At 44.6% G+C, this 27,768-nt stretch overlaps 1 protein-coding gene across 3 annotated transcripts in view; it reads right to left on the bottom strand.

Moving 5' to 3' along the window:
* Positions 1-27,768, bottom strand: part of Cemip2 (cell migration inducing hyaluronidase 2) — a 78,087-nt gene that overhangs the window by 23,374 nt on the left and 26,945 nt on the right. For all 3 annotated transcript variants that reach the window (XM_050158454.1, XM_050158449.1, XM_050158445.1), the window contains 12 exons: positions 25,604-25,792; positions 23,663-23,832; positions 21,135-21,344; positions 20,670-20,875; positions 20,467-20,536; positions 17,394-17,522; positions 14,189-14,277; positions 9,261-9,392; positions 7,131-7,166; positions 6,201-6,356; positions 2,717-2,894; positions 506-721 (listed from right to left, as the gene is read on the bottom strand). In XM_050158454.1, the coding sequence (XP_050014411.1) occupies positions 506-721; positions 2,717-2,894; positions 6,201-6,356; positions 7,131-7,166; positions 9,261-9,392; positions 14,189-14,277; positions 17,394-17,522; positions 20,467-20,536; positions 20,670-20,875; positions 21,135-21,344; positions 23,663-23,832; positions 25,604-25,792 (1,781 nt within the window). The remainder of the gene's footprint in view (positions 1-505; positions 722-2,716; positions 2,895-6,200; positions 6,357-7,130; positions 7,167-9,260; positions 9,393-14,188; positions 14,278-17,393; positions 17,523-20,466; positions 20,537-20,669; positions 20,876-21,134; positions 21,345-23,662; positions 23,833-25,603; positions 25,793-27,768) is intronic.

The raw sequence follows: 27,768 nt of genomic DNA, 5'->3' as shown, positions 1-27,768 counted from the left end.
CCTGCATTCCTTCTCGTCTATGTATTGCCAAACCTCATTCTTTCCTTGAAACACTAGGCTTTCTCAGTGACTCACGGCTGTTCTGTCTCAGCGTCAGACTTGGCAGAGAGAAGGACACTGAAAGCAAACGACATACTTGGAGTGTGGTAAGAAAAACCTAAGAGTCTAGAAACATCAGAGCTAACTATCAGTTTTAGTACGTGCCTACAGTCTCAGCCCACAGGAAGGGAAGACACAGCCGGGAGGATTGCCAGCTCCAAGCCAGCCACGACTTCTCTTGTCCAAGCTCTCCCAATTTTATCTGACTAAGTGCATTTACCTCACCTCCCCTACTTACCCACTTCTCTCAGCTAACTGGTTTGGGGAAGCTTTGGGTAAAGTGAACCTCCTTTCCCTTCCATCATCACTTGCTTTTTTTCCCCTCCCCCATAAAAACTGTTCTTGGGAAGCCCCCCGTCACCCTGAGGCGTTGCCATCCTCGGCCTGGACTGCCTGCCGGGCCTACCTGGGCATAGGTCCCACTGCAGACCACAGCGTTCCACTTAGTGACGTTGACGCAGTTTGGATGGCGGATCAGGTAGTTGTCCATCCTTCCCACATAGGCATCCTTGTATCCCGTCACCGAGCCATCGACGTCATGGAAAATGGAGTTCTTGTCACCGTCCAGCTCACAATCTTCAAACCAGGGGCCAGGCTTCCCAAAGAAGACGTTCAGAGAGACCTGGGCAGAGAAAAACAGACACATCACAGACGCGGGCTCCTGCCACTGGGCAGCAGTTGATCTGAGTCCTACAATACGGCAGGCCTGAGCATTTCTAAAGCCTCATGAAGCTCGACTGGGGAACATTAAATTGCAGCTTTATTTTTATCCTTCCCCCATTAAGCGATAAAGCTAGAGGAAGAAGTGGAACAGCCCTGTTTATTTGTAAACTATCATAAAGTCCATGTGTAGCTGGGCATGGTGGCGCACACCTTTAATCCCAGCACTTGAGAGGCAGAGGCAGGCAAATCTCTGTGAGTTTGAGGCCAGTCTACTCTACAAAACAGTTCTAGGAAGGCCTGTTCCAGGTCTACAAAGCTAATTCCAGGAAGAGCTGTTACTCAGTGAAACCCTGCCTCACAAAACAAAAATAAATAAATAATCTCCACATGTGAGATTCTGTGCATTCCTCTGTAAGCAAATTAAACCTGAGTTAAACAAAAATCTATTCAAAGTACACCAAAATCATTTTACTTCACTCCAAAGGACTTAGTTACTTAACCAGATGCACAGTCTCACCCAGCAAAAACTCAGTATAGTCCAAAACCAACACACAGTGTTGGTGCTGGCTCAAGATGGCAAGGGCTGCTGAACGCACTAGAATCTGCCGGGAAACAGCTCTGCTGTTGCATCTCCTTTGAACACCAGGGATGCCTGGCTCAGGAGTCCCGTTAAAGCCTTTCCTAGGAGGCTGGGATGTTGTAGCTCAGTTGGTGGCACCCTCGCCAGGGTATGCAAGGCACTGGTTTGAATCCCTAGCACAGCAGATGAAAAATAAGATGACATAAACTGTTTACTAAACACAGCATCCCGTTAGAAAGTCGGCTGCGGGTGATAGCACTTCCAACTCTTAACTATTTCCCATCGGGAGCCAACGTTTGACAGGGCACACAAAAGCACTTCTAAACGCGTCTGTGACTCCTCAGCCAGGGACGCCTGTGTGTCAGCAGCACATCCAAATGATAAGAGCCTCGAAGGAAAACAGCATCGCTTGGAGTCAGCTGGCGCCAGGTTCTTGGCTACTGTTCCCTTTTCTCATGCATTCGCACACTGTTCCCACAGCATCCCCACCACAGGAAGGATGGAGGAGCCCCTGAGGGAATCACTATGGCTTCTCTTATGCTAAGGCTTGGAGAATATCTTAAGCCCTATTTTAAACCAGGTCACTCCACAATTTATATGGACGTGACATATAATATGCTATGTTCCAGTTCTGGCTGTCTGTGGGTCAGGGAGCTGGAGGCTCAGTCTCTCTCATGCCACAGCTATCATGGCAGGGTATCGGCAAGATGAAGCAGGCCTGAGGTGCCAAGATTGTCCTGTATATTACGGGTAATGGTGAAACTGCTAAGAAAAATATTCTGGGGCAACTGCAACATAAATACAAATTCTAAGTCTTTTTATAGTCTTCTGTCTGATCCACTTTCTACCACATTGCCCCATTATGTCTCTTTATTCTACCTTTTTATCCCCCAGTTTCCTACACGCCACAGAGAAGTGACCAGCAGGCAGGACCCAAATCTCTCAGTAGAGATGGGTCTACTGTCCAGTTTACTACTCAGTGCTCCACAATCACATGCCATCTTTTCCTATGAAAGCGGACAATCTTCCAGTGTCATCACTCTAAGTCATTATCCTGTTGAAGATGTCACCTACTGTCAAAAACAGCCCAGGTCACACCAAACTTCCATTCCCACCCCAAACTTAATGGGATTGAGTGTATAAATTAGCAGTTGTAACTATATACACACTTCTTCCTCCTATAGACTCAAGGCATGTCCTATGTTTGGACCTTGTCTGTGGGAACATGTTCTTCCCCCCTCCCACCCCGTCTGGACCATGTCTGTGGGCACGTGGTCTTCCCCTCCCCCACCCCGTCTGAACCTTGTTTGTGGGTACATGTTCTTCCCCTCCCCCACTCCAGTTCCTATGATGGAGTTATGAGAACGCACTCACCTGTGGACCAAACTTCACAAGGGAAACATTATTCCTGGGCGTTGTCTGCCAGGAATTCTTCATGAGGAAGCCAATGGCACTGGTGTACCTGTCTGGAGTTGGCATGTACTTCTTGAACGTGCTCTTTGTGAGATGAATGGGCCCATCGTAAATCTGAAAACCTCGAATTGGGAATGTCCTAGTAAAATACAAGATATATTTAATAAACGTAGGCCAATCCCCTTCACAGCATTTATGTTTTATGAAGACTGCTAAGTATCTTATAAGTACCAAATAAAAATTCCAAGACACAGTGGTAAGCAAGACACAGTCCTAATGAAGCAAAAAATACAATATCCTCGGAGAGACCAAAAGTAATGAAATAAAAATAAAGATAACTGCAGATAATTGGTGCTATGGCGACAATTAAGACGCGGTAATAAAATAGACTGGGTAGGGAGAGACATGCTGTTTGGGGTGCAACAGAGGTCTCTCTAAAGAACTTCCCTGAATCAAACTGGTGATGCTTGGTTTAGGGCTGGGGATATAGCTTAGACTGATGTAGTTGTAGAGTGATTACCTAACATGTTCAAGGTCCTGGGTATCATGCAAAAAATAAGAAGGGGGAAGAGAAGAAAGGGAACAGAGGAAGATGGAAGGAAGGAGAGGATGCTTCATCTGGTCACACAGACAAATCTGTGTGAGCAGAGAAAGCCTTCTGTGAAGCCACAGAACAATGGTTTAAAAAAAAAAAAAAGCAAGATATATAAACAGGTGAGGCAAAGACAGCTGACCTGAGCTCGTGGGAGCTCATGGACTTTGGACCAACAGTTAGGAAGCCTGGACAGGATCCAGCACGACGCACCAGGAAAACCTACAGTCTGTCTGTCCAACTTCCCTGCCTCACCCTGAACCACACCCCGAGAGAACATTCCCCGAATGGGCTGATTCTCCATGCACCATGCATTAGCATGGAAGTGGGGTCTTGAGAACATGACTGCGGTTTTCCTCTACCCAGTTCTCCCACAAAAATACTGTAGACAGCTCCAAAGTGAGCCTCAGACCCAGGTACTGGGCTAACAAGCTTTGAAGGATGTTCTAGTGCTAACTGTTGCTTGAAGAACTCTCATTGTCAATATGGTAGTTCCACAGAAAATTGGGAATCGGTCTAACTCAAGACTCAGCTATGCCACCCTTGGCCATACGTCCAAAGGACACTCCATTCTACCACAGGGACACTTGTTCAACTATGTTGGGTGTGACTTTGTTCGTAATAGACAGAAACTGGAAACGACCTAGATGTCCTTCAACCAAGGAGTGGATAAAGAAAATGCAATACATTTACACAATAAAGTTTGTGTAACTCAGAGGTTTAAAAAGAAAATGACATCATGAAATTTGCAGGCCAATGAATGTAACTGGAAAAATAAATCATTCTGAGTGAGGTAACCCAGACCCAGAGAGTCAAACATGGTATGTACTCACTTATAAGTAAATATTAGCTGGTGAAATGATAACCAATCTACAATCCACAGACCCAGAGAGGTTAGGCCGGAGGTTAGAGTCAAAGAGGAGAGCTATAGGAGGAGCAAGGATCTCCCTGGGAAAGGAAAATAGAATAGATTCTGAGGGTGACTGCGTCAGATAAGGACCAGAATGGGAGAGATGGGAGGGTGGGGGATGGAGGGAGAGAGTGTGATGAGAGACAGCTGGAATTGGGAAGACTTTGGGAGGTGGTGTGGAAAGCTAGTGCAGTGGCAACTTCCTGGAATCTATCAGGGTGACCCCAGTGAGGACTCCTAGTAATGGAGAATATGGAGTCTGATCTTGCCATTTTTTTATAGCCAGACAAGGCTTCCAGTGGTAGGACTGGGTTATATTCCATTAAGTTGCTGACAAAGGAAGTCCTGTGGAGATCCTGAAACAACCCAGGCTGACGCTAGGACAGAACACTGCCCTCCGCAAACTGACAGAGGGGTCCCCTTGCCAAAGTCGACTTCATCGCAGCTCATTGAACAGATAGAGGTGGAGCTGGTGAGGACTTGGAGCCTTCTCCTACCTTCTAGTCTCTCTGGCACAAGAAGGGGCCCTGTAGACTGCAGAAAGAGAAACCTAGGCACCAAATCAGCCATAAAACCCTCCACCTACAATCTGTCCTGCAGGCAAGATAGCTGGGGCAACAGTGTGGTAGAACACGTGGCAGTGGCCAACAATGTCTGCTTTAACTAGAGGCCCAGTCAACGAGAGGGTGTTCATGCTATACTGCCTGGGTGGTCAGAAACTGAAGACTGGGTAGCCCAGAGACCTAGGGTGGAACTAAACACAAATGGAGAAAAAAAAAATCACTGAAATGATTCTTAATGATATCCTGGTATATTCATCAGTGCCTTGCCTAGCTGTCATCAGAGAGTCTTCCTCTGGCAGCAGACGGGAGCAGGTACAGAGACCCACAGCCAAAGAAGAGTCTAAATTGAAGGTCTCCATGGGTCTCTCCCCCGAGAGATCGGGGAACCCCGCAGAAGAGGAGGAGGAAAGACTGTAGGTAGGAGTCAGAGGGAATGGAGGACACCAGGAGAACACGACCCACTGAATCAACTAAGCAGAGCTCACAAGGGCTCACAGAGACTGAAGGGGCAAGCGTGGGGACTGCTTGGGTCTCCAGTGGGTCCTCTGTGTGTAGTTATGGCTGCTAGCTTGGTGTTCCTGGGAGACTCCTAACAGTGGGAGAGGGTGTATCTCTGACTCTTTTCCTCTTATTAGTTCCCCTGTCCAGCCTCGATAGGAGGGCTTTCGCCTTGACTTACTGTGTCTTATTTAGTCCTGTCTGGCTGTTGTCTTTTGGAAACCTGCTCTTTTCCAAGAGGAATCAGAGGGGGAGTGGGGGAGCTAGGGGGAGGGAAAACTGTTAGAGTGTTTTGTATGAGAAAAAGATCTAGTTTCAATTTCAAAAAGTTCACAAGAAAAAAAAGAGGACTCCGATTATGTTGACAGAAAACCCAGCCCGTCCTGCCCCCATCCCTCACCATCTCAGACACATTTAATTACACTGCCTCAGCTGGGTTCTGAGTTGGCTTTGGCATCCACCGAGTTTCATTTTCTAGGGCTCTTTTCAGAGGTAATTTCCCTTTTCCAGTGGCTATTTCTGAAAAACCAGCATCATGAATTGCAGGGAAACTGACCTAATGTCATAGTTTATGGTTTGGCAACTTCTATGTCTCAAGAAGAAGAAAACATCAAGAGAAAAAAAAATCCACTTATATAAGGTCTTATGTAAGGGATAAGAAACAAGAACAGCTCCTTCATAAAACTGCTAAGAAAACCTGTGACATGGATAATTATTAATGCTCTAAAATCCCATGAAGACAATAGACAATATAACAATGGTAATAGTGAGTACTGCTAATAAGACAGGAAAGGAGCCATAATAAGGCAATCTATCCAGGCTGAATGCAGGAACACGCTCTGTCTCCAGTGTTTCATTCTCCACTGCCAAAGTTCAACTCACCTGTTCCTGGGTAGCGTCCGAGGCTTCTGATCTATTCCTCCTGTACCCATGTACTTGTTTTGGCCACCTTGAGATCCATAATTCTTACTCTCCCCGACAAAGAGGGATTCCGACACCTCCTGGCTCGAACCTTCATCACTTGGGAAGCTCCCATCACTGGTGAAAGGAGGACAGTGCTTAGAGACACTAAGCTGCCCCCCAAAGAAGGCAGGCTAACATTTAAAAAGCTAAAGCATAAAAACCTAACCTACTGCCTTTCTCTAATGTGCATCAGAAACCCTCAGAAATCATCTTTATACTATAAAGATTCCTTTCATTAATTAGTGAGCTAGTTGAAAATTATATATAAACACGTGGAATTTTAGGCTAGAGGTGCAGAGCAGCTGCAGAGTACATCAGAGGCGTGGACCGGTGTGATCCCCAGCACCGTGGAAAAACAAAAGCCCATACAGAGACCCATGTATACACACACACACACACACACACACACACACACACACACACACACACGGGAAGTTTAGTTCTCAAAGCTCATTTCTACATTAAAGCAGGTTCTAAGAGGAAAGTTATTTTTCATCTTCACCCTGTTTATCTTCCTCTTTCATCCTCTATTTTTAAAGACTTTTAGCCTGAAGATCGAGAGTTTTCTTGCAAGTACAATTAACAACTTACCCTGCCCTTCTGTGGAATTTCAGCAAAATTGACCTACAACTTTGGCATAAATGCAATTATTCTATTTTTTAAAAAAAGAAAATATGGTTTTTTGGCCCTCTAGTGGTACCAAGAAGAGAGTGATTTTTTTAACCTTTTTTTTTTTTAATACTAATAAATTGTAAAGAAAACTCCCTACCCCCATCCCAAAACATACAAACCTGGTTGTATTTTACCTTATAGCTTTAAAATAATCAAATGTTTTAAAGTATTACAAACCTGGCAAAGGTCAGCCCCTTTCCATTATCTGCAAATCTGTAAAAGGAAACAGATGACAGTACACCTAAGTCTCCAGGAAACACGGAAGAGGTAATCCCTAGTACACCTAAGTCAGTCACCAGGAAACACGGAAGAGGTAATCCCTAGTACACCTAAGTCAGTCACCAGGAAACAAGGAAGAGGTAATCCCTAGTACACCTAAGTCAGTCACCAGGAAACAAGGAAGAGGTAATCCCTAATACACCCAAGTCACCAGGAAACACAGAAGAGGTAATCCCTAGTACACCTAAGTCACCAGGAAACACGGGAGAGGTAATCCCTAGTACACCTAAGTCACCAGGAAACACGGGAGAGGTAATCCCTCAGTGAGCAGCCATGAACCCCAGAGTCCTGATGCTCACTCTCCAACCACACAGAACCACACGGAAGTGCAACGGAAGTCACCACAGTTTGATTCCAAGGCAAGATGTCAGGTTCAAATCCCGACTCTGCCAATTGGGTTCTCAACCCCCTCCCTCTATAGTTTAAGATAATAAGTTCTTTCTTATAGGATTCGTGAGAGAATTAAATTCACTAACTCATTTCAAGTATTTGAATAGTGTTTGAAACATAATAAACATCAGATAAAGGTATCAGTTAAGACATCTGTTTTTAATCATTATTTTTTTGAAAGAATTATATCATGCTATTTGCCTCAAATGTTTTCAATCTAAGACCAAAGCCATCCCTACAGATTTAATACAGTATTAAATTCGGGAGTGAAAACAGTCAGAGATGGTGGAAAAAGACAAGAAACTAATGGTCTAGACTGTTAACATTAAAACTTAATTCACTATGCACCAGGCCTCTCTCAAAATCATGCAAGTGGAAAAAACAACAACAACAAAAACAAACAATGAACAAAAACAAGTGAGGTGCTTCCTGCCTCCAGTAAGACACAGAAGAGCAGGGGTATTCAACTGGACTTAGAAGACTTTCATCTTCAGTGGATGGCAAGAAGATCAGACAAACTTTAAAGAGTTTCCAAGAACAACAATACAAATAAAAATTAAAAACCCCAGGAAATTTCAAATTTTTTATTTAGCTCTTCAACATAAATAGTGTTTGCTATATAAAGCTAAATCCCAGGTTTCTGGTTCACCCACTGAAGCCTTCTCAGGCCACCAGACAAGTTCAGTGCCACGAAAGTTCCAGAATGACAGGAGTCTAAACATCTGCAGTCTGTGAGCTGTAGTAGCCACTCTCCAAGTTCATTCTGTGTGGAAGCCCAAAAATGTGAGCCTATTTCCAGCTGAACAAAGGTCAGAGAGTTGGAACTTACCTCGATTCCTGCAAGGCTACTGTGTTTCTACCTCAAACAAAGGTCCCACCTAGATTTAGAGCAGAGAGTTCTGTTCTCTCAAGTGCTAATAGAGAAATAGATGTTTCAACCTCAAACAAAAGTCTAAGGATCTAACTAAGGTTCCAGTCTCCTTTAAGGAGACAACACTGGATTCCACCCAGGGAGTGGTTTGCCTCTGAATGTTTTGATCTAAAGCGTGATTTGTTTTGTTCTAGCAACAGAAATGTTTAATTATTGATGTTGCCTGTGGCCTTCAACTGGTCTATTCATTTCCTTGTATCCCGCTAATGTAGTTTTTTGTCTTATTCCTACCTTTTGGGGTCAGAGGTATTTTAAGCCATTGGAAATTAAATATGGGTGATTTTCAGTATTCACTAGAACTCCCTCCCAATATTATGTTTTTCTGTCTTATTATTTTTGCATCTTCGTATTCTTTACTAATATTTCTAAGTCCCAATGCCCCTACCCTGGTGAGAGGTATTTTTGTGGAGGCTGGTCCCTGACAATCCTGTGCACTAATAATATTAATAATATAATATTATATATTATATATCTCAGAAATACCTTCATTCTACTCAGTTTAAAAAAAAATAGGCTATGGTGGCACTCACTTCTAACAGTACTTGGAAGGAAGATGGAGATCAGGGTCACAGCCACACAGTGAGTTCAAGGTCAGCCTGGAATACCACCTCCCCCCCACTCCCTGCCCTGTCTTCAAAACATAAAAATAAAAATCTTAAAAGTAGCCAGCAATGTCAGCAGATGTTACCCCTACTTATCATACTCACGCTGAGTTCTGGACAATAATGTCTCCTCCTCGGACCCAGGCACCATTATCGTTGTTTTTAAAAGCAATTAGCCTGTCAATGACAGCAGCAACTCGCGGCTTTTCAGGGTCCGCATCCTGATGAGGCCGGAACCTACAGGGCGAAAAAGTGAAGTGAGCCAAGGAAATCAGAACTGTCTATGTATATACATGCTAGGGGTCAGGAGGAAAATCAGAACTGTCTATGTATATACACGCTAAGGGTCAGGAAAAAAATCAGAACTGTCTGTATATATACGTTAGGGGTCAGGAGGAAAATCAGAACTGTCTATGTATACACACACTAAGGTCGGGAGGAAAATCAGAACTGTCTATTATACTCACTATGGGTCAAGAGACAGGATGTAGTTTGGGCCAAAATAAACAAATAAAAAAAAAGCTAAGATACAACTTAATTATTTAAAGTTCAAATACAATTACATTTAAGTTTCCAGAAAAAAAATGCTTTCCTGTATTCTTAAGGCTTCTGTAAACACATGCACAGAAAAAGGCAGCCATATGCAGACCGGGCATTCAGTGTATCTTCATAAAAATTTAAATCACGTGTTACCAACACATGCTCACTGCAAAAACTAATCATAAACTACAACATAGATCTACATGAATTATGTTATTAAATTGTATGCTGTTTAAATGTTTTTAGCTAGAGAGACAAATCTAAATTTGTAGATTCAGTAGGCTTGGAAATTTAGGCTTGGAAATGCCTAAACCTAAAAGACCAACTGAATTTTTTATTAGAAAGACTGCACTTTCCATTTCCTTCATTCAACAACTTTTACACAGACCTTAATGAGAAAGTCAAAAACTGGTCACATTCAATTCCATGTGCCTACCACATTACAAAGATAGAAGAAAGAATTTTTTAAAAAAAAAAAAAAGTTTTTAATTGAGTTTCAAAAATCAATTCATTGTGCTGAGTTTTTCAGTCACACAGGAAGGAGGAGCCTTTGCATGAAGCTGCTACTGCATCTGCGGGCCCACAGTAGGTCCTGGAACATGGCAACGAGAGATGCATCTTTGTGGAAAGAGAACCCAGCATAGGTGCCTCAGGCCTGTGAACTCCACATTCTCCACCAACCACTGTACTCTAGCAGGCAGGACACTGGGAAGGAGTGAGGCGGGAAAGGGTGGAATAGAGAGGCATGCACGTGCCTTTTACTCTAAAAGCAAATGGGAGGGCAGTGAAAGCTGGAAACCAGGAAGCCATGTGATCAGATCCCCACTTCACGCCCACCCCCAATTTCCCTCCCCTCTCAGCATATCACAGGATGCCATCTGGTTAATGGATTGATTGGAAGACCACACAGAGGTCCCTTATGTACTTCGGAGAGACGCCGGTGGTGAAGAATGGAATGGGAGCATCAGGGATGATGAGGATGACATCCACGGCTGGCGCCCTAACTAGCTCAGACTGACGAGGTAAAGGGCCTCATGGTGGGCCAATAAAACTTCCCTGACATTGGACGATCTACTGAAAAGCTTTGCCTCAAGTTGTTAAAGGAAGTCCAGCAGCTAGAAGCGCAGGAAAGGAAGGATGCGGTGTCCTAAATGAAGACATCCAGGTACCATAACGCAGCATGCGGGCCCCTGTAACAGCCTCATCATCTTTCCTGACTCCGCCATACAGGCCAGTCGCGGATCATTTGCACCAAAGTGATGCCCCTGATTTCAGCCATTTTCATCTGGTATTTAGAAAACAGTTAGGGGCTGGAGTGATGGCTTAGCAGTTAAGAGCACTGTATGCTCTTCCCAGTGGACCTGAGTTCAATTCCCAGCCACCACATGGCAGTTCACAACATCTGTAACTCCAGCCCCAGGGAATCCGAGACCCTCCTTTGGTGCACAAAAGTGGTACAGAGAATATAAACAAATAAAATTTTAATTTTAAAAAAGAAAATAGTTAATCAGCCCTTTTTTCATCATCATGACGGTTAATTTTTTTAAAGATTTAATTTTATGCATGTGTATGTGTATTTCTGTGTCTCTGTGTATGTATGAACACAAGAGTGCAGGTGCCCACAGAAGTCAGAAGAGAGAGTTGGGTCCCCTGGAGCCGGAGTAACAGGTGGTTGTGAGCTGCCCAGCATAGGTGTTGTCTGAACCGCCTGCCTGTCCTCTCAAGAGCAGCAAGCACGCCGAACCGCTAAGCAATCTCTCCAATCCCCTGACTGTTAATCCTGATGACAACTTGATGGGATTTACAGTCATTATAGAAACACATCTCTAGCCATGATTGCGATGAATTTTCTAGACTGGGTTAACGGAAATAGGACAAACCACTCTAAATGCCGGTTTCATGGGTTGGGGTCCTGGATGGAACAAAGTGGAAACAGTAAGTTGACCACCAGCGTTCCTCCCTCTTTCTCTCTCTGCTCACTGACTTGAAGTCGGCTGACCAGCTGCCTCACACTACTGCCACTACGCCTTTCCTTCCCCGCCATGATGTCCCTTAAACTGTGGACGAGCATGGACCCTTCCCCCCTTGAGTTGCTTCCTGGAAAATATTTGGTCACAACCACAACAAAAATAACTAATATAATCACTTCCCCTGATTTAAATGTACTAATTAGTTATGATGCAGTAACTGGCTACAATGTCTCACCCTGCCCCTTTTAAAAAGTTCTTTATGAAATTCCCAATTTCAAATGAAGTTCTCTTGGGAGTCCTCATCTTCGGGTTCCCATTATTTCCCATCTTGCAGCCATGGAGAAAGACTCATCTGATAATTAGTGAGTCAGCTTCCCCCTAAGGGACAGACTGGATGTATCTGCTGGATCCTACGATCATGGCATTGAATTCACAGCCTGACTTATTACTCATTTGTGCTTTGTCATCTTTACTCATGTCTGAATTGCATGAACACACGTGGGCACAGTCTACACAGTAGTTTACATAATACTCAACACAGACACGGCTGCCAAGCATCTTGTCGTTCTTCTTCTATAATTAGTGCTTTCCAGGTCAACCTCCCAATGGAGTCTCATCCTCACCAAGGGGCACACATTTGAAGCAGGTTTGAGAACTCGTGGAGTGCAGAGAAAGGACTGCCATCTTCCTAGTATGCCCTTGGCCATACAGGAAACACCTTCTGAAGCCATACTGGGTAACCTAGTTACGATGCCAACAGCGTCTTAAATCCATTGACTCCACCATTCATGTGCTGACATATAATCAAACACGTTCGCAGGATACCATGTGCCTCTGCACACACGCGTGAAAGGGTGAGGAACAAACACATGTGGAGGCCAGATGTTCCTGGCTGCTGGTTTCCTCTCTCGCTCTTCGCATTAGTTTTTGAGACAGGGTCTCTCAGCGGACCTGGTGCCTGATGATTCAGCTAGACTGTCTGTCTGTCCAGCAATTCCCCAGGGCTCCTCCTATCTCTGTCTCCCACAGTGCCTGACTTCTCCGTGGGTGCCAGAGATTGAACTGACATCTTGCATTTGTGAAGCGAGCACTGAGCCAGCTGAGCCTCCTCCCTGCAGCCCCATATAAACTCTTTCAAGGTAGGGAAAGGAGCCAATTGTTCGACAATGTTTCTGGTGGCACCAACTTGGCAAAGCACACCTCACTAAAACTATCAATTATAAAAGACTTTTAAAAAGCAGGTGTGGCCAGGTTTGGTGGCTCCTGCCTATACATACATACACTTGGGACCCTGTGAGTTCTAGACCAGAAGGAATTCCATAATGAGACTGTCTCATGCACACACAGGGAAAAAAAAAAAGCAGGGGGAACTTTCCATATTTCCATGGCAACTTCTTCATTCTTTTGGCATTGCCAATACACTGATCAGCTTTTACTGTTTAACCTGATATAAAGTAGTCACCTGGGAAGAAGTAACCTCAACTGAAGAACTTCCTACATCAGACTGGCCTGTTGGGCTGTCTGTGGGGCATTTTCCTGATGGCAAAATGGTAATTACATGGTGCTCCCCCTTGGCCTTCTTAGACGTTCCCTGGCCACTGGTCTCCAAGGCTTCAGCTTTAACTTGACCTTGAGAAATCCTGATAGGTGAGTCACCAAGCGCACTTTCCCCAGTTTCCTCCTGACTCATATCTTAGTAATACATGGCAAGAACCCTGCCTTGCACATTAAGTCAGACTCATCAACCTCCCGTGTGTTCCTGCTTTATTCCTTTAACAACCGAGCCAGTCATTATTCTTCCACATGTCTAGCAAGTCTTTGCAATCTATCCCCCATTCCACCTCATCATCTGGTCAATAAACCTGGAATCTATGTATAAAAGAGTATGCTCAGGGTCTCTACGGACTATGACTTCAGGTTGCCACTTTATGCAGCACACTTTACTTCCACCCGAGACGTTTTGTTTACTTTGGCTGGGATGCAGCACACGAGCGAGCCTGCTGCAACACCGACCCACATCCCAAACACATTATGTGGTTACGCAGGAGAATACCACAGCCTGCCAGGAGGGGAACCTGAGTCTACCAGCAAAAACCAGAGCCAGCTCAATCACCACATCTGGGACCATTCCCTTGAAATAAATCCAATGCAATGTTCCAGTTGACCACTATCCATGAAGTCTAGATGTTTAGGTTTTGGGGGGCTGACTTGTTTTTCAGTGACTCAGACTTGTTCCCAATGAGAAACCTTGTTAACCTGTCTTCTGTTTGGATTTCCTCCTGTAATTCCCTCTTACGTCAATTTCCACTGGGATAAAGGAGAAAGGAATCAATTTCCCTGGTATTTTGTTAAGATAAAAGCCCACGCTCAGGACTGAGACAACAGAGAGATTTCCCAAAACTTTTACAGGAGCTTTCAGAACTTCCTCTACGTGGGCTGCATCAGAAAGAACACCGCGTACTTGAATCTGAACGTTCTGACCGAGAAGACAAGTCTAGGTGTAAACTGAAAAGGCAGCCCTACCTTGCACTGTTATCCAAGCAGAGGTATTCCCTTGGGTCCGAGGCACTGGAGTTGGTTGTTTTGACACCTTTGTCAACAAATAAGCCAGCCTGAAATACACAACAATGGGCTAAAATAAATATAGAGCCTAAGGTACATCCACACGCATGACAAGGCGTGAAAGTATTTTTCAGCTTATCCTATCACCTAAAACTGGAAATGGGGGAGGGGGGGAAGGTGCGGTGGCGACCCACAAAGCAAAGGTACTGTGAAAAGCAACAGTTTTCCTGGGTATTGTTAGCTTAGTCATTTGCTCATTCAACAGATACTTATTTATTGCACATTTAATGGCATATATGTTAATTAACAAGTAAAATATATTCCCTGCTGTTACTGATATACAAACAGTCAGGGGCATGCAATTAAAGAAACTGCTGTGCCCAAGGCTATAAGCATGAGGACTGGGAAACAGGAGGCATTGGTGGCCAAAAGGCACCGAGATGAAGCTTCCTCAGGGTAGGGAGAGAACTCCAGATGTGTCTCCTACATGATGCTGAAATCCTCAAGATGGGGAGGGACTGACTGAGCAGCAGAATGGGCAGGCGGTAAGCATGAAGCAGCTTAAGGTCCCAGAGAAAAATACTCACAGAAGAGTCTGTACCAAGAAAGTCTAGAGAGAAGAGGTAGCATGGAGTATCAGAGGACAAGTCCTCGATAGGACAGACAAACACCACAGGACAGACAAACAGAACCATGGAAGGGGAGAGAAAAGATAACCACATGTCAGGCCATGCACACACATACTTATACCCGCAGATCTAATTCTCTTACAACTAATGACATAAGTATCTGTTGTCATGGCATATGACACCAAGAATTAATTAGAGATGGTTTTTGCATCATAAATATAATTTTAAAAAACGGTATGCTGAATATGTAAGACAACAGGGATCTTACAAAAAGCATCAAAACCAACACTACAAACAAACAAACAAACAAAAAAATACTGCAACTAAAGATGGGTTAAAGGGGGCAGAAGGGAAGAGACACAAACGAGAGACACTGTCAGTCATTCAGGAGGAAAATGAAATATGACCCGGGTTTGTGGCAAGGGGAGAGTGACACACAGGGTAACTGATGAAAATCTGGGGCCAAGAAGGGAAGTTTAGCTACTTTTTTTTAAATTAGATCAAACATGAAATCAACTAGTTGTTTAATTCACTGAAATAGACACAAAGAAATAGGGCAAGCATAAAAGAAAGGATTTCCATTTTGACTGTGTTTCTGACATGTCCATAAAACACTGCAGTGGAACCCAGTAAGCAGCAAATGGACATGGCTGACCTGGACCCAGGAAAAGGTTCAGGAAGCCTCAACAAGCAGAGCCACAGGGGCTGGTTGGAGTGCACACTCGTGGCGAGCAATCCCAACACGGCGGTTTTCTCCTTAGGACTCCAATTCAATTTCCTTTAGTTATGAAATCGTCTGCATAATCATTCCCAAGTTTAACAAATTAAAACCTAATTATACACTCAGATTTAATGCTCTTATAATTAATAAGTGCATACTGTCACGTCATATGACACTAAGAATTAGAAATCATTTTCATATCACAAATGTCATTTTTAAAAATTAAAGATTCGCCCCTTTGAAATGCTACTTTCCAAATATTAGCCTTAGTCAGTTACCCATCTCATGACAGGCACAGCAGCTTGTTTCTTCTCTCAGTTCTCAAGTGATCCAAAGCCTCTCCTAACGTGGGTGTCTGAGTATTGTATGTGCACGTGTATGTGGGGTGGTGGGGGAGTGAACCTGTGTACACAAGTAGGAAGGTCAGAGACAAGCATCAGCTGTCCTGTCTATCACTCCTCACTTGATTCTTTTAAGACAGGGTCTCTTGCTGAACCTGGGACGGGGCTGGTAGCCAGCAAGCCCCAGCCACTCTCTTGTCTCTGGTCGCAGCAGCTCAGGGCTTACAAGCGCACAGCCACACCCAGGTCTTTGTACAGGTGCTCGGGTCCTAACTCGGGCCCACATGCTGCACAGCCAGCATCTTATCTACTAAACTGTCTCTCCAACCCCAACACTCAGATAGGTTTTACAGGATCCTCTGAGGCTCCCACATGGAAATGTTAATTGTGTTCTGATACGAGTCATATCACAGCAGAAGATCTAAGGATTACACGTGCAGTAAAAAGTGACCTGTTGAAATAGGAGCGGCGGGGCTGCGTCCCCGGCACCCGGCCGCCCACATGGCTAGCTTATGCCCGAAATAATTACACGGAAACTGTATTCTTTCAAACACTGCCTGGCCCGGCTAGGTCCAGTTTCTTATTGGCTAGCTCTTACATATTGTTCTAACCCATTTCTAATATTCTGTGTAGCCCATGAGCTGGCTTACCAGAGAGGATCTTAACCTGCGTCTGTCTGGAGTGGGAGCATCATGGCGACTCACTCACTCAGCTTCTTTTTCCCAGCATTCTCTTCTGTCTACTCTGCCTACCTAATTTTCTGTCCTATGAGGGCCGAGGCAGTTTCTTTATTATTAACCAATGAAATCAACAGATAAGATACAAGACCCACCTCCATCAGTGACCTGCGAGCAAGAAAGGATTCAAAGGTGTTCATCAGGATGGAAGGGAGGGGTGAGTGGCAAACACAGAAACTGGGGTTTCTGAAAGAAATCGCCTGTAGGTGATTTAAATTAAGTGCATGTTCTTAAACAGTATCTCACCATCCACATACTTGGTAGTAGTACTGGCTAAAAGATATTCAGTGAACACTGTGGAGAGAAGCAGGGAAGAGGAGCAGGAGTCCTAAGCTCCGGACATGTATCCTCTAACATGGATGATCCCAGAAACTTCACACTGAGGATAAGAAGGTGAGGGAGAAGGAAGGCGGGCGGGCAGGCAGACGGGTGGGCAAGCAGACGGGTGGGCGGGCAGATGGGCGGACAGGCAGACAGACAGCAAGGGACAAGAGAGAAGAGGACTGATCAGCGACTCTATGACAGATTTATACAGATCGTATATGCAAGTGTATGCAGTGTCCTGGGATGATGCGACTAGACTTTGAGTCCCAGGCAGCAGAACCCTGAGCCAAGTGAACATCTGCTCGTCAGAAATGACTCTGCCTGTGCCACTCTGTCACGGCAGCAAGAGGAGGGCCCGACGGCAGCGGTGGATCTGCCCTGTGCCTCAGACACGCGTCAAAAGCCAGAGCCTACCTTAAAATTTGAGTGCACCCTGTTATTATAAAATATTCCCAGTGGAGTGAGTTCCGGTTTCTCCAGGAGCTGCAGCCCAGTGGATTCCCCAGTGGGTTCTTTGTGGAATAAATACCATATTCCAGCATCCTACAAATGAAAGGGCAAGGTCATTAAAAACACTGTTTTTAAATTTTGTAAAATGTATAAAATAACAGGTTTTGTTATGATGTTTTCATATGCATGGATCACTATGCCTCGCTCATACTCATCCCATCCACCTCTGGCCCTCCTCCAAGCTTCTCTGTTTTCCCCCACAAACAGTTCCCTCTGCTTGGATATTATATACACAGACAGACAGACAGATGACAGACAGACACACACACACAATCCAGGTTCTTTCTAGGAAGAAAATGTGTGGTATTTATCTTTCCTCCTTGCTTCCCTTCCTTGTCCCCCCTCCCCTTGTCCCATAACAGACACCTTCTTCCTGACCCCCTGCTGTTCCCTCCTTTCATGTCGTATATATACATACTTGTATTATATTTAGATCGGAATGAGAGAAAATATACAACACCGTTTTTTCATGAATATAAAGCCTCGGTTTTTATGAAGCCACCATGTGAAACACCCTCATAAACCCCTCTGTAACAAATGTTTCCCATTGTTTAAATTCAGAATTGAGTGCAGAAAGGTTGCCCGCATTATATAGCATTCCCAAGCAAATACAATTTTGCTTACACAATTGGACAAAAGACGTAGCTGGCAAATACCCAAATCCAGCTTTCCCATCGTTATAAGTCTAAAATGTTATGCAGACGCAGAGCCCTGCTTGCCTTCTGTATGACCGGGACAGCACAGCCTTTAAGCAATGTGGTTTTCCATGTTTACCTCCAAACCTGATCAATAGATGAGTCATGCCTATTAAACAACTGTCTGCTGGCAGGCAGGGCTCACTGGCTTCTTTCAAACAACTCCAATGCCCTTCCTGTTCTCGGGCAAGTTTGTGCCAACGTGGGGGAGAAAACGCCACATGTATGAATCAGGGTGCTGTCTCTCAGTGTGGACCCTGTCTGTTTTACTGAAGGCCTACTGGCCCTAACAGTTTAAAAGTGAGACATGAAAACAGAAATAAAAGTTCTTATTAACTTCATTCCCATTTTTTTATGTTTTATAACTGAATTAATAATTAGCCCAAAGTGAAGGATAAATTCACACTATGGAATGTTGATAAAGCAGCGTTTTAAAACTTATACAGTATAAAAAGGTATTGGTTCAAACTCAGCATGTGTTTATTTAGTGCTCACTACGTGGTTACGTGTAATAAGACTATTGTCGAGTAATTCACAATCTAACAGGGAAGAAAAGGTAACTAAGATATGGCACATGCAGTGTCCTGATAGGTGTACTAAGTCCTTCGGGGACACAGAGGAAACACAGAGTGTGGAAAGTATACACACCTACACACCCAACTGACTGCAATGTCAACATTTTTCCACGATCAAAGTTTACAAATGGGTCCTAATAAAACAAACTATCCTGAAAGAACCGTTGGCCACCTCAACGTTTTGGATGCAATTCAGACAGCAGAAGACAACTTAAGGGGGCTGGAGAAAAGGCTTGAGACCATACCCCTGCAAGCAGAGGGCAAAGGCAGCCCTCCCAAGATGCCATGGGTTTGGGGTGGGGGATGTAGAGGCACACAGCAGCAGTTTGCTGTTAGGCACTGTCATGTCTAAAGAGGTGATGACAGCTTTGTAAAAGGCAATGGTAAGATACAATGAAATGGCTTCGCCTACTCTGCGAGAAGAAGGCCCTGCCAAATGTTGTCTTTACTGAAGCAGTTTTCCTAAAGAGAAGACAGAAAATTCCAGAATGACCAGAAGAACATGCATGAGACACATTCGTTATTCTCGCTCATGATCAGGAGGGCGTCTCACAGACTTGCCCCAGGCTTTTGTGGGCTATTTTCAACCGCTCTCCTCTGAGGTCCCAGCTTCTGGCAAAGCTAAAAGGAAGCAGCGTTCTGGCTGCTGACTTAAAGCAGGCTAGGCTGCAGGCTTGCCTCTCGGTCCTAACTTTCCAGTAAGAAACGCTGGGCACAAACCCACACAAACTCCTCAGGTACTGGACAGAGAACGAAGGAATGGAAATAAGAGATCATCGACTGTCAAAAGACAGTCTTCAAATGTCAGAGTCCTTCAGGTTACATTTCGTGTTTTCAGAACATCACAGATGCAGGTTCAGTGGTTCCACAGGGATGCCTGTATTCTGTTTGCTCAAGGAAACACTCCCGTTAGCTCCCCTCATTACAGACGCCTCAGAATGATTTTACACATTCCCAGCCCTTTTAACTGTTGAAAAACTATGATGCATACATACGGATATTTACATGTTGCCAAATGTTCACAGAGCTACATCCTAACTTTCAGCCCAGTTACAGTCTTGATAGTTTCGTTAAAAATTCATTTGTATAAATCAGTAATTTTGAATTACACTCAACTGTAAGGATAAATTAGTCCGTGTTAACCAATGGGACAATCTCTATCTTTAAAAATAATGTTTTTTTTCTCATAGAAATTGTTTTCCTGTGTGTATATAAACCTATCTGTTTGTCTTAAACAATAATAGCTGAGATTTTAGCTGCTTTATCACAATGTCCCTAAAAGAAACTAGCCCTTGCACTTACCAAAAAGATGTGTTCCTTGACCAGAATGACAGAGTAGTCTACACACTGTCTCATTCCAATAAGAACATGGGAAGGCCTCCCTTTTTCATGAGCACCAGAGTTGGAAGTGATGCGTTGCATGCTCACCAGAGACAAAAACACGAGAAACCAGAAAGACCACATAGAGCACAGTGTGAATCCCTCCTGGAGATGGCGCACTCCTAGACCAGCTCACCTGTGTTCTTCCATTGGTCTTCTGTCTAGACAGAAGCTCCTAACTGGCAAGGATTTAGAGAAACGAGAATCACCTCGGTCAGCTCACTCTCAATTAGACGAGCAGCACCAGAAGACCCTATGACGCTTTCACCACAAACATCACTCTCACGGAAGCCAGCGCAGTCAAAGCATGAAGACAGTGTCGTTTACCTGTGAGCCTGCAGCTGCGTTACTGATCAGATGGTTGTTGGGGTGGGCAATCCAGAAAGTTGAAACGGCCCTGCAAGGCATTGTCGAAGGTGACGAAAACGTTCTTCACCGAAACCCTACCCCTTAAAATCTCCCCAGCAAGAGTTCCCCGAAAAGTCAAAGGGCTTGACCACCACCCAACTCCCTGTCCAGTAATTACTCACATACAGTCCGTGGTAGGCACAGGCATGTAGTTTCCAAACACCCCGTCACGCATGATGGTGCACATGGAACTGTTCCTGTCCGTGGGGAGGAGAGTTCCTGGCTTGGTAAGAAGCCCCAGGTTATGGAACAAAATGTTTCTCTGTTCCACACCATCTTCCAAAAAGAAGCAATGACCTAGTGCGTCGAATCCAATGGTGTCTTTGATCTGCAGAAATATAGGCGCATAATGTCACTGGACACAGACTACTTGGGGCTTCCGTAGAAAGTGATCATATAAGACAATTGAGGTCCTTTCAGAAAAGACTAGGCTTCTACAGATGGAAAGACAGATTCTTCAGTAAGAGCAGGTTGAAGCACAGCCTGTGGTCAAAAGCTTACTTGTATAAAATGGAGGCGTCGTGAGAGTTAAGGAGACCTAACATTTCAATAACCGTTCCACGTCAGCACAATGCGAGGCTACTTACTAGCAAGCCATTGGTCCCATGCACAGTGATGCACCTTGAAAAGCTGTGGTGAATAGACAGGCCGTCCACAGACGCTGGATGTCTGTACCCTCCTTTAGAGTCTACGTCTCCGCACAGGTGAAAATGGACAGGATAGCGCCCCAGGTGCTGCTGGCCCATGTGTTTCATTTCCACATAAGAAAGATGGACCGAAGTAAAATTCTTCTCTATCTACAAGGCAAAATATTCCGAATTACGTGGAATCCTTTCAGGACAGGAAAGAAGGTATATAGTATGTAAACAGAAGATGTCTACGGAGGAAATATCTTACATCATTTTGGGGGTTGGGGAGATGGATCAGTTGGTAGAATGTCTGCTATGCAACCGAAAGGGCTTGAGTCCAGTCTCCAGCCCCAGGTAAAGAGAAAAGGAAGGGAGATAAATGTCCATGATTCCAGTACTGGGGAGGCAGATGAAGGCAGTTTCAGGGGGCTTGTTGACTGCCAGTCTAATTGGTGAGTCCTAGGTCCCAATGAGACTCTGTCTCAAAATCAAAGTGGATAACTCCTGAGGAACAACCCTCAAGAATGACTTCTGGCCTCCACATACAGGCAGCATGCGCGTGCGCACACACATACACACACATACCCACACCCCCACACAAGCATACACACACCAATAAAATAAAATGAGCACATTCGTTTTCCTTTTGTGTTGTACCAGAGCCTCACTTAATAACTGAGCACCTTAGGGACTAGCGATGTAGCTCAGTCGTAGTGTTCAATTGCATTGTGGCAGGCCCCCAGTCGGATTCCCAGTACTGTGAAACGGGAAAGCAATAGTCAATGCTTCTTTGTGCAGACTCATGTTTCAAAGAGCCATGGGACTGACTTCTAATCAGAAATAAGGAAAAATGAAACAAGGAAAATCACACACTGCTTTCTGGGGATGAGGGTAAGGCAGGGTAGGACAGGGAGTTGTAGGGTGGGGCTGGGTTTGTTTTATTCCTCAGGCATTGCTATGTAGCCCTGGCTGGCCTGGCTGGTAGCTCATCATCACCTTTAGAGGAATCCTCCTCCCTCAGCCTCGCAAGCCCTGGGATGACAGGTGCGCACCACTGTACCTACCTGCGTATTTTGTTCAAATGCATGTAAGACTCAACAGCGTCAGTAAGGCTACACATGATAAAGCCACGGCTAAACTAAAGAGGTCAGAACCTGAAGATGCACTTCACCCCCATAACCACAGACGAGAAAAAGATCAAAATTCTAACTGTGCTCTACGGCGACCACTAAGTGCACACTGCTTTTCATCTTGACGCCAAGGTAATTAAATCAGATCAGAGGCTGTCTCTGTGGGTCATTCAGAGTCTTATTCCCTTTCATCTCTCTCTCCTCCACCACAGCTTCTTATCTACTGCATAGCTACTTATTTCTAACTCCCTACCAGTGTTTAGTTGGAAAAGCTCTCTTTCCCCTATGGGGAAATCTCCCCTGTGATGCAGAGCTGGAATACTCTCAATATCTTCAAGCCCTGGGTTTCTCAACCACATCATTGAAAATAAAGCAGTAAGGCTGCACCAGCATTTCTGAAGCCAGAGATTCAGAAGCAGAGCTAATAATCAAAGGCCACCAGACCCAGAAAGAGAGCTCAGACACTCGTAGCCAGATGTGGATCAGACCCCAAAACTGGCCACACAGAATACCGTCTGCCATAAGGTAACGGCTTGTTTTTCTCCAGAATAAAAATCTGCACACAGTAATTTTTATAGAACCAGAGTTTGATTGTGCACATTAGTACTGTCAACCCCTTGGTAATATCAGCTTTTTCAGAAGCCAGGAGATTCTGAGAAATTGTGGACATGGATACCAAGGTCACCATGGTGTTCTCTGTGAGACTGTGTTATTCATGATGTCTAAAGTTAACAATTCTTCATAGAATAATTCTTAATGGATGAACTACAGCCCAGGCTACCTAAAGGCACAAAGTTCTTTGTGTGTGTGTGTGTGTGTGTGCGTGTGTGTGTGTGTGTGTATGTGTTTAAGTCAGGGTCTTACACAGCCCAGTACATTAGCCAAAGCTAGCCTTGAACTCCTTGATGTTCCTGATTCAGCTTCTCAAGTTCTGGGATTACAGGTGTATGCAACCACACCTTGCTCTCTTTTAGTTTCATTAGGTTTTGTTTTTAAACATTTTCTAATATTTAAAAAAGAATTACAGCGGGGCGGTGGTGGCACATGCCTTTAACCCCAGCACTCGGGAGGCAGAGGCAGGCGGATCTCTCTGAGTTCGAGGCCAGCCTGCTCTACAAGAGCTAGTTCCAGGACAGGCTCCAAAGCTACAGAGAAACCCTGTCTTGAAAAAACAAAAAATAAAATAATAAAAAAATTATAATGTCTTTTCAATATCCATATATATGAATAACACCCACACAACACATATATACACACCCTACCTAATTCCACCACTCAAAAGTTCCTTAGCAACTTAAACATGTCTCAGTACTTAGCTACTAGGCATCACAGAAGCCATCAAATCCTTTGGCCCACCATCACATGTCCTCCAAAGGTGTCATAATCGAAGAACTGGCACTGATTCTCGGCATAGCAGGAGGCCTCCATTTCTCCTTGGATCACAACGTTCCGGGTGAGAATTCCAACCTCAGCTCTCATGTCTATCCCGTCTATGATCTCACCGACATGCAGGAACTGCGGGGTCTCTGGTGATACAGAAGAAGGAAGGAAAATGTCAGAACAAAGAAAAGAAGATGAGAAGCCATCCAGAAAAGCATTCTCCCTCATCTGACAATCTCAACACATTATCCAACACCTCAAGATGACAGACTCCCAGAGGCAGGGATCTTACAGACTGTCAATCCACTGCCCGCCCAAAGCCGGAGCGCCTGCTGCTGCCCTCAGCCCCAGGCAAGGGCCAGAGAGCTGGCTTCACCATCTCTAGCTCAGTCCTGCCGTGGTTAGCACTAAAGGCATGGGACTGGCCTAACACCTTCTCCCTAGGTCTAGCCACCTGATGACTACAGGAAGAACCAAATGCCAGGGAATCTGAGGAATAAAGGCGTTTGCAGCTCTTATTATGGGATGTCACACTGTGCTCCCATCTCACACTGTGAGCCAGCATCTGCACACTAGCCAGCCTCCCCCCCACACACTTTTTTTCTCCTGCTGTCTTTGAAATAGCTACCTTTCCCAGAAGTTGATAAGCAATTCCAAAGAAGTTTACTTTCTCTCTCTGATGTTTTTCTATTAAACTCAGGAAGGAGTGTGGGACTTTCCCCAGATAGTAATGATGGATAGTATCACTGTAACATGGGAGTTTCCTTTTTTATTTCTGTGTGCCTGATGTTATCAAAAAAGGGAAAAACTGAATAAAACATAAAGGGGAAAAAATGCCAACTCTAAACTAAGAATTCTACTTAACATTCTACTTACTCTTTTTTCTAAAGCACAAAGAAGAATTCTACTTAACATTCTACTTACTCTTTTTTCTAACGCACAAAGTTTCATACTTCAACGTTCTTTACTCAAAAACAAGCATGTACTTCTTATGGGTGTCTGTAGCGTTTGCTCTGTGGCGTCATGGTAAAGTCGTGAGTACAGAGATAAGAAAGCAATGGAAGGAAACAGCGTGCTAAAACCCAGAAGGGAAACGCGGACCAAGGGCCTTTGGGCGGGACCAGCGGGCAGAGGCAGGAGTGGGGATGAGGGCCTGGCACACGGCAGCCGTTCTTGGTGCTCACAGCTCACAGTGCACCTCGTAATCTGCTCTCTTCCAAAACCAGTACTACTCACAACCACAGCAGGAGAGGAAAGTCTCATCAAATTATCTCATCTGGTTCTATTTTAAATATGACTAATAATCTCTTTTCTTTTTTAGTCAAGCAAGTAGGAATTCAAAGAATACTTTCTTTACTTAAGACAAGCTGATATTAACGCCAGGTAGTGATAGTACACACCTTTAATCCTGGCGTTCGAGAGTCAGAGGCAGGAGATTCTCTGTGAGTTAGAGGCCAATCTGGTCTACAAAGCAACAGTCCTAGTCTTTTTGGCAGCCAGGTGTACACAGAGAAACCCTGTCAAGAAAGGAAGGAAGGAAGGAAGGAAGGAAGGAAGGAAGGAAGGAAGGAAGGAAGGAAGGAAGGAAGGAAGGAAGGAAGGAAGGAAGGAAGGAAGGAAGAATTAATTCCTTGTTAGTCAGGTTTACTAATATCTGACAGCAAAATAGATAGTAAGAAACCAGGATGGACTTCAGAACACCAGTCTGCCCAGTGCTCATCCTAACCTTTAATAAGGAAAGGGAGACAGAGGAGCACCAATCATCTGCTCATCACACCCGTGGTGGGAACACTGCCTGCAAAGGCAGCTTTCTGTGTGCCACCCTCTGGAATCTCGTGTTCGGTGGGCTTACCCCTAACCCCTTGAGCAGGAATCAAAGACCACGGAAAGAGTGTGTTTCCAAAGTCAAGCCGGTACCTTTAACTTTGACCTGAAAACGGCTGCACTCGGAACACGGGAGAAGAGTGAACTCCTCTGCTTGGTACATGGAATAGTCGGTGCTGGCAACCACGATTCGGTCTCCGGCTTCCCAGCTGCTGACATCGTCCAGCAGGTGAAGCTTCACTCCATCTACAATCTCCACCCGGAAACCCGAGAGAGAGATTCCTACACAAACAAACAGGCATCAGGAGAAGTGTTGTCCAATGTACCTAAGGACCAGCAGTACCACTTTTGGGTACATACCCAAAGGATGCTCAATCGAACCACAAGGACATGTGCTCAACTATGATCATAGCAGCATTGTTTGTCCCAGCCAGAACCTGGAAACAACCTAAATGCCCCTCGACTGAAAAACAGATAAGGAAAATGTGGTACATTTACACAATGGAGTACTACACAGCAGAGAAAAACAATTCCATGTTTTGTCCAAGATACTATACTAAATAAATAACTTTTGATTTGAAAAGTCATTAGAATTTATTTCTCTTTTTAAAAAAATAAAAGTCAGAAAGGACTTGGGAACACTTCAGTGTTTGATAATCTCTCACTTTTTCCAGGCTGAGGAAAAAGCCCTGCCCACAACAATCTCCACCTGGCACTCCTCATTAACGTCTAAAAGGAAGAGAGTTTAGTCTCCTGCTTCCTATGGAGAATTTCCACCCCTTCCAGAAAGCAGGAGTCACTGAGGAAGTCAGCCCATGGCAGAAGGCAGGAGTTCCCACTTCTAGAAACGAGCAGCCAACGTGACGTGGAAATTAAGGTCCCTACACAGGAAGAGCTGAGTCTACCCCTGTTGTAGTCGTCTCCAGCCTGGAACTTTCCTGTAGACTGAGCTATTGCACACACACAGAGGACCAAACTCCAGCTAGGGCTGGTGTTTAACACCTGGGCCTGAGGCACTCTGGAGGCCGAGAGCAGGGCTGGGTCCAGCTTCTCCACCCAGCGTAGGTACCACTTCTGCTCTTAAACCCACGTGGCTCAGAAGCAGTATGTGAAGAGTTCTTGTCACATGTCAGAGAGTCCATTTATTTAATTTTTTTAAACATTTTATTTCTATTTATTTTTATTTTATGTGTATGAATATTTTGACGGCATGTATGTCTGTGTACCACATGCATGCCGTGTCTACATGGGCCAGAAGAGAGCATGTCAGATTCTCTGGAACTGGCTTTACAGACAGTAGTAAATTGCCATGTGGGAGCCAGGAACTGCGCATGGGTCTTCTGGAAGAACACAGTTCTTTTAACCACTGAGCCATCTCTCTAGCCGCTCCCTCCCCACCCCCAATTTATTTGCTTTAAAGCAGAACAGTGTGTTTAATGACAATCATACAAAGGATTTTATTATGACCCAAGTCATATCTGTGGCAGCGTCAGCATGTATTCAGTGCCTACATGTACTATGTTAAAACTTCACGTGTGATACATACGGCATCCTTATCCTGTGTTTCTCTTCTCATCCTCATTCTTCAAATGAGAAGACTGAGGTTTAGGAAGTGAATCCCGTGTCAATGATCAAAAGGAAGCAAGAGAACCAGGATGGGATCCCGGGCATTCTATCAACAACTGTCCAAATTAATGAAAACTTGGCTTGGTTCACTGATGAGCAAACCTGGGTAACTGCAGATACAATAAGCATCTATTAATTTTGCTCAGCTCACATTAATTTCATATCACACTTGCTTAGAAAAGGCAGGGATTATAAAAAAGAGAGACAGGCAGGAGCCAATCCACAACTAATGTGGAAAAAAAAAAACCTGAAGCAAATGGGTAAATTAAAGAAATCTCAAAAATCAGACAGCCCCTAAATCCCCAGTGCTAAGCTTTAGTTGAACAAATCACAGCAGCCTGGGCTACACAATGAGTGGCAGACAAGCCTGGCCATGGAGGGAGAGTCTGTTTAAAGAAAAACAAAGTTTTAAGGATTACAATACAACGTTTATCTGAGATTACTGACTTTTTCCTGGTGCATTCCTAAAGGATGGGGTTCTAAAGGCCATGGCTGTGCAGAAGCAGACTCAGGCTGGCCAGAGGATCAGGTTCAAGGCTTTTGTCACTATTGGGGGCTTCAATGGTCATCATGCTGGTCTTAGTATTATTAAGTGCTCCAAGGTGGTCGCCACTGCCACCCGAGGAGCCATC

Source organism: Alexandromys fortis, unplaced genomic scaffold, assembly GCF_014885135.2.
Source record: "Alexandromys fortis isolate MF-2015 unplaced genomic scaffold, M_Fortis_MF-2015_v1.1 scaffold_10, whole genome shotgun sequence".
In the NCBI taxonomy this organism is placed as follows: domain Eukaryota; kingdom Metazoa; phylum Chordata; class Mammalia; order Rodentia; family Cricetidae; genus Alexandromys; species Alexandromys fortis.
The sequence above is the reverse complement of the archived record's forward strand: the minus strand, read 5'-3'. Positions and strand labels throughout refer to the sequence as shown.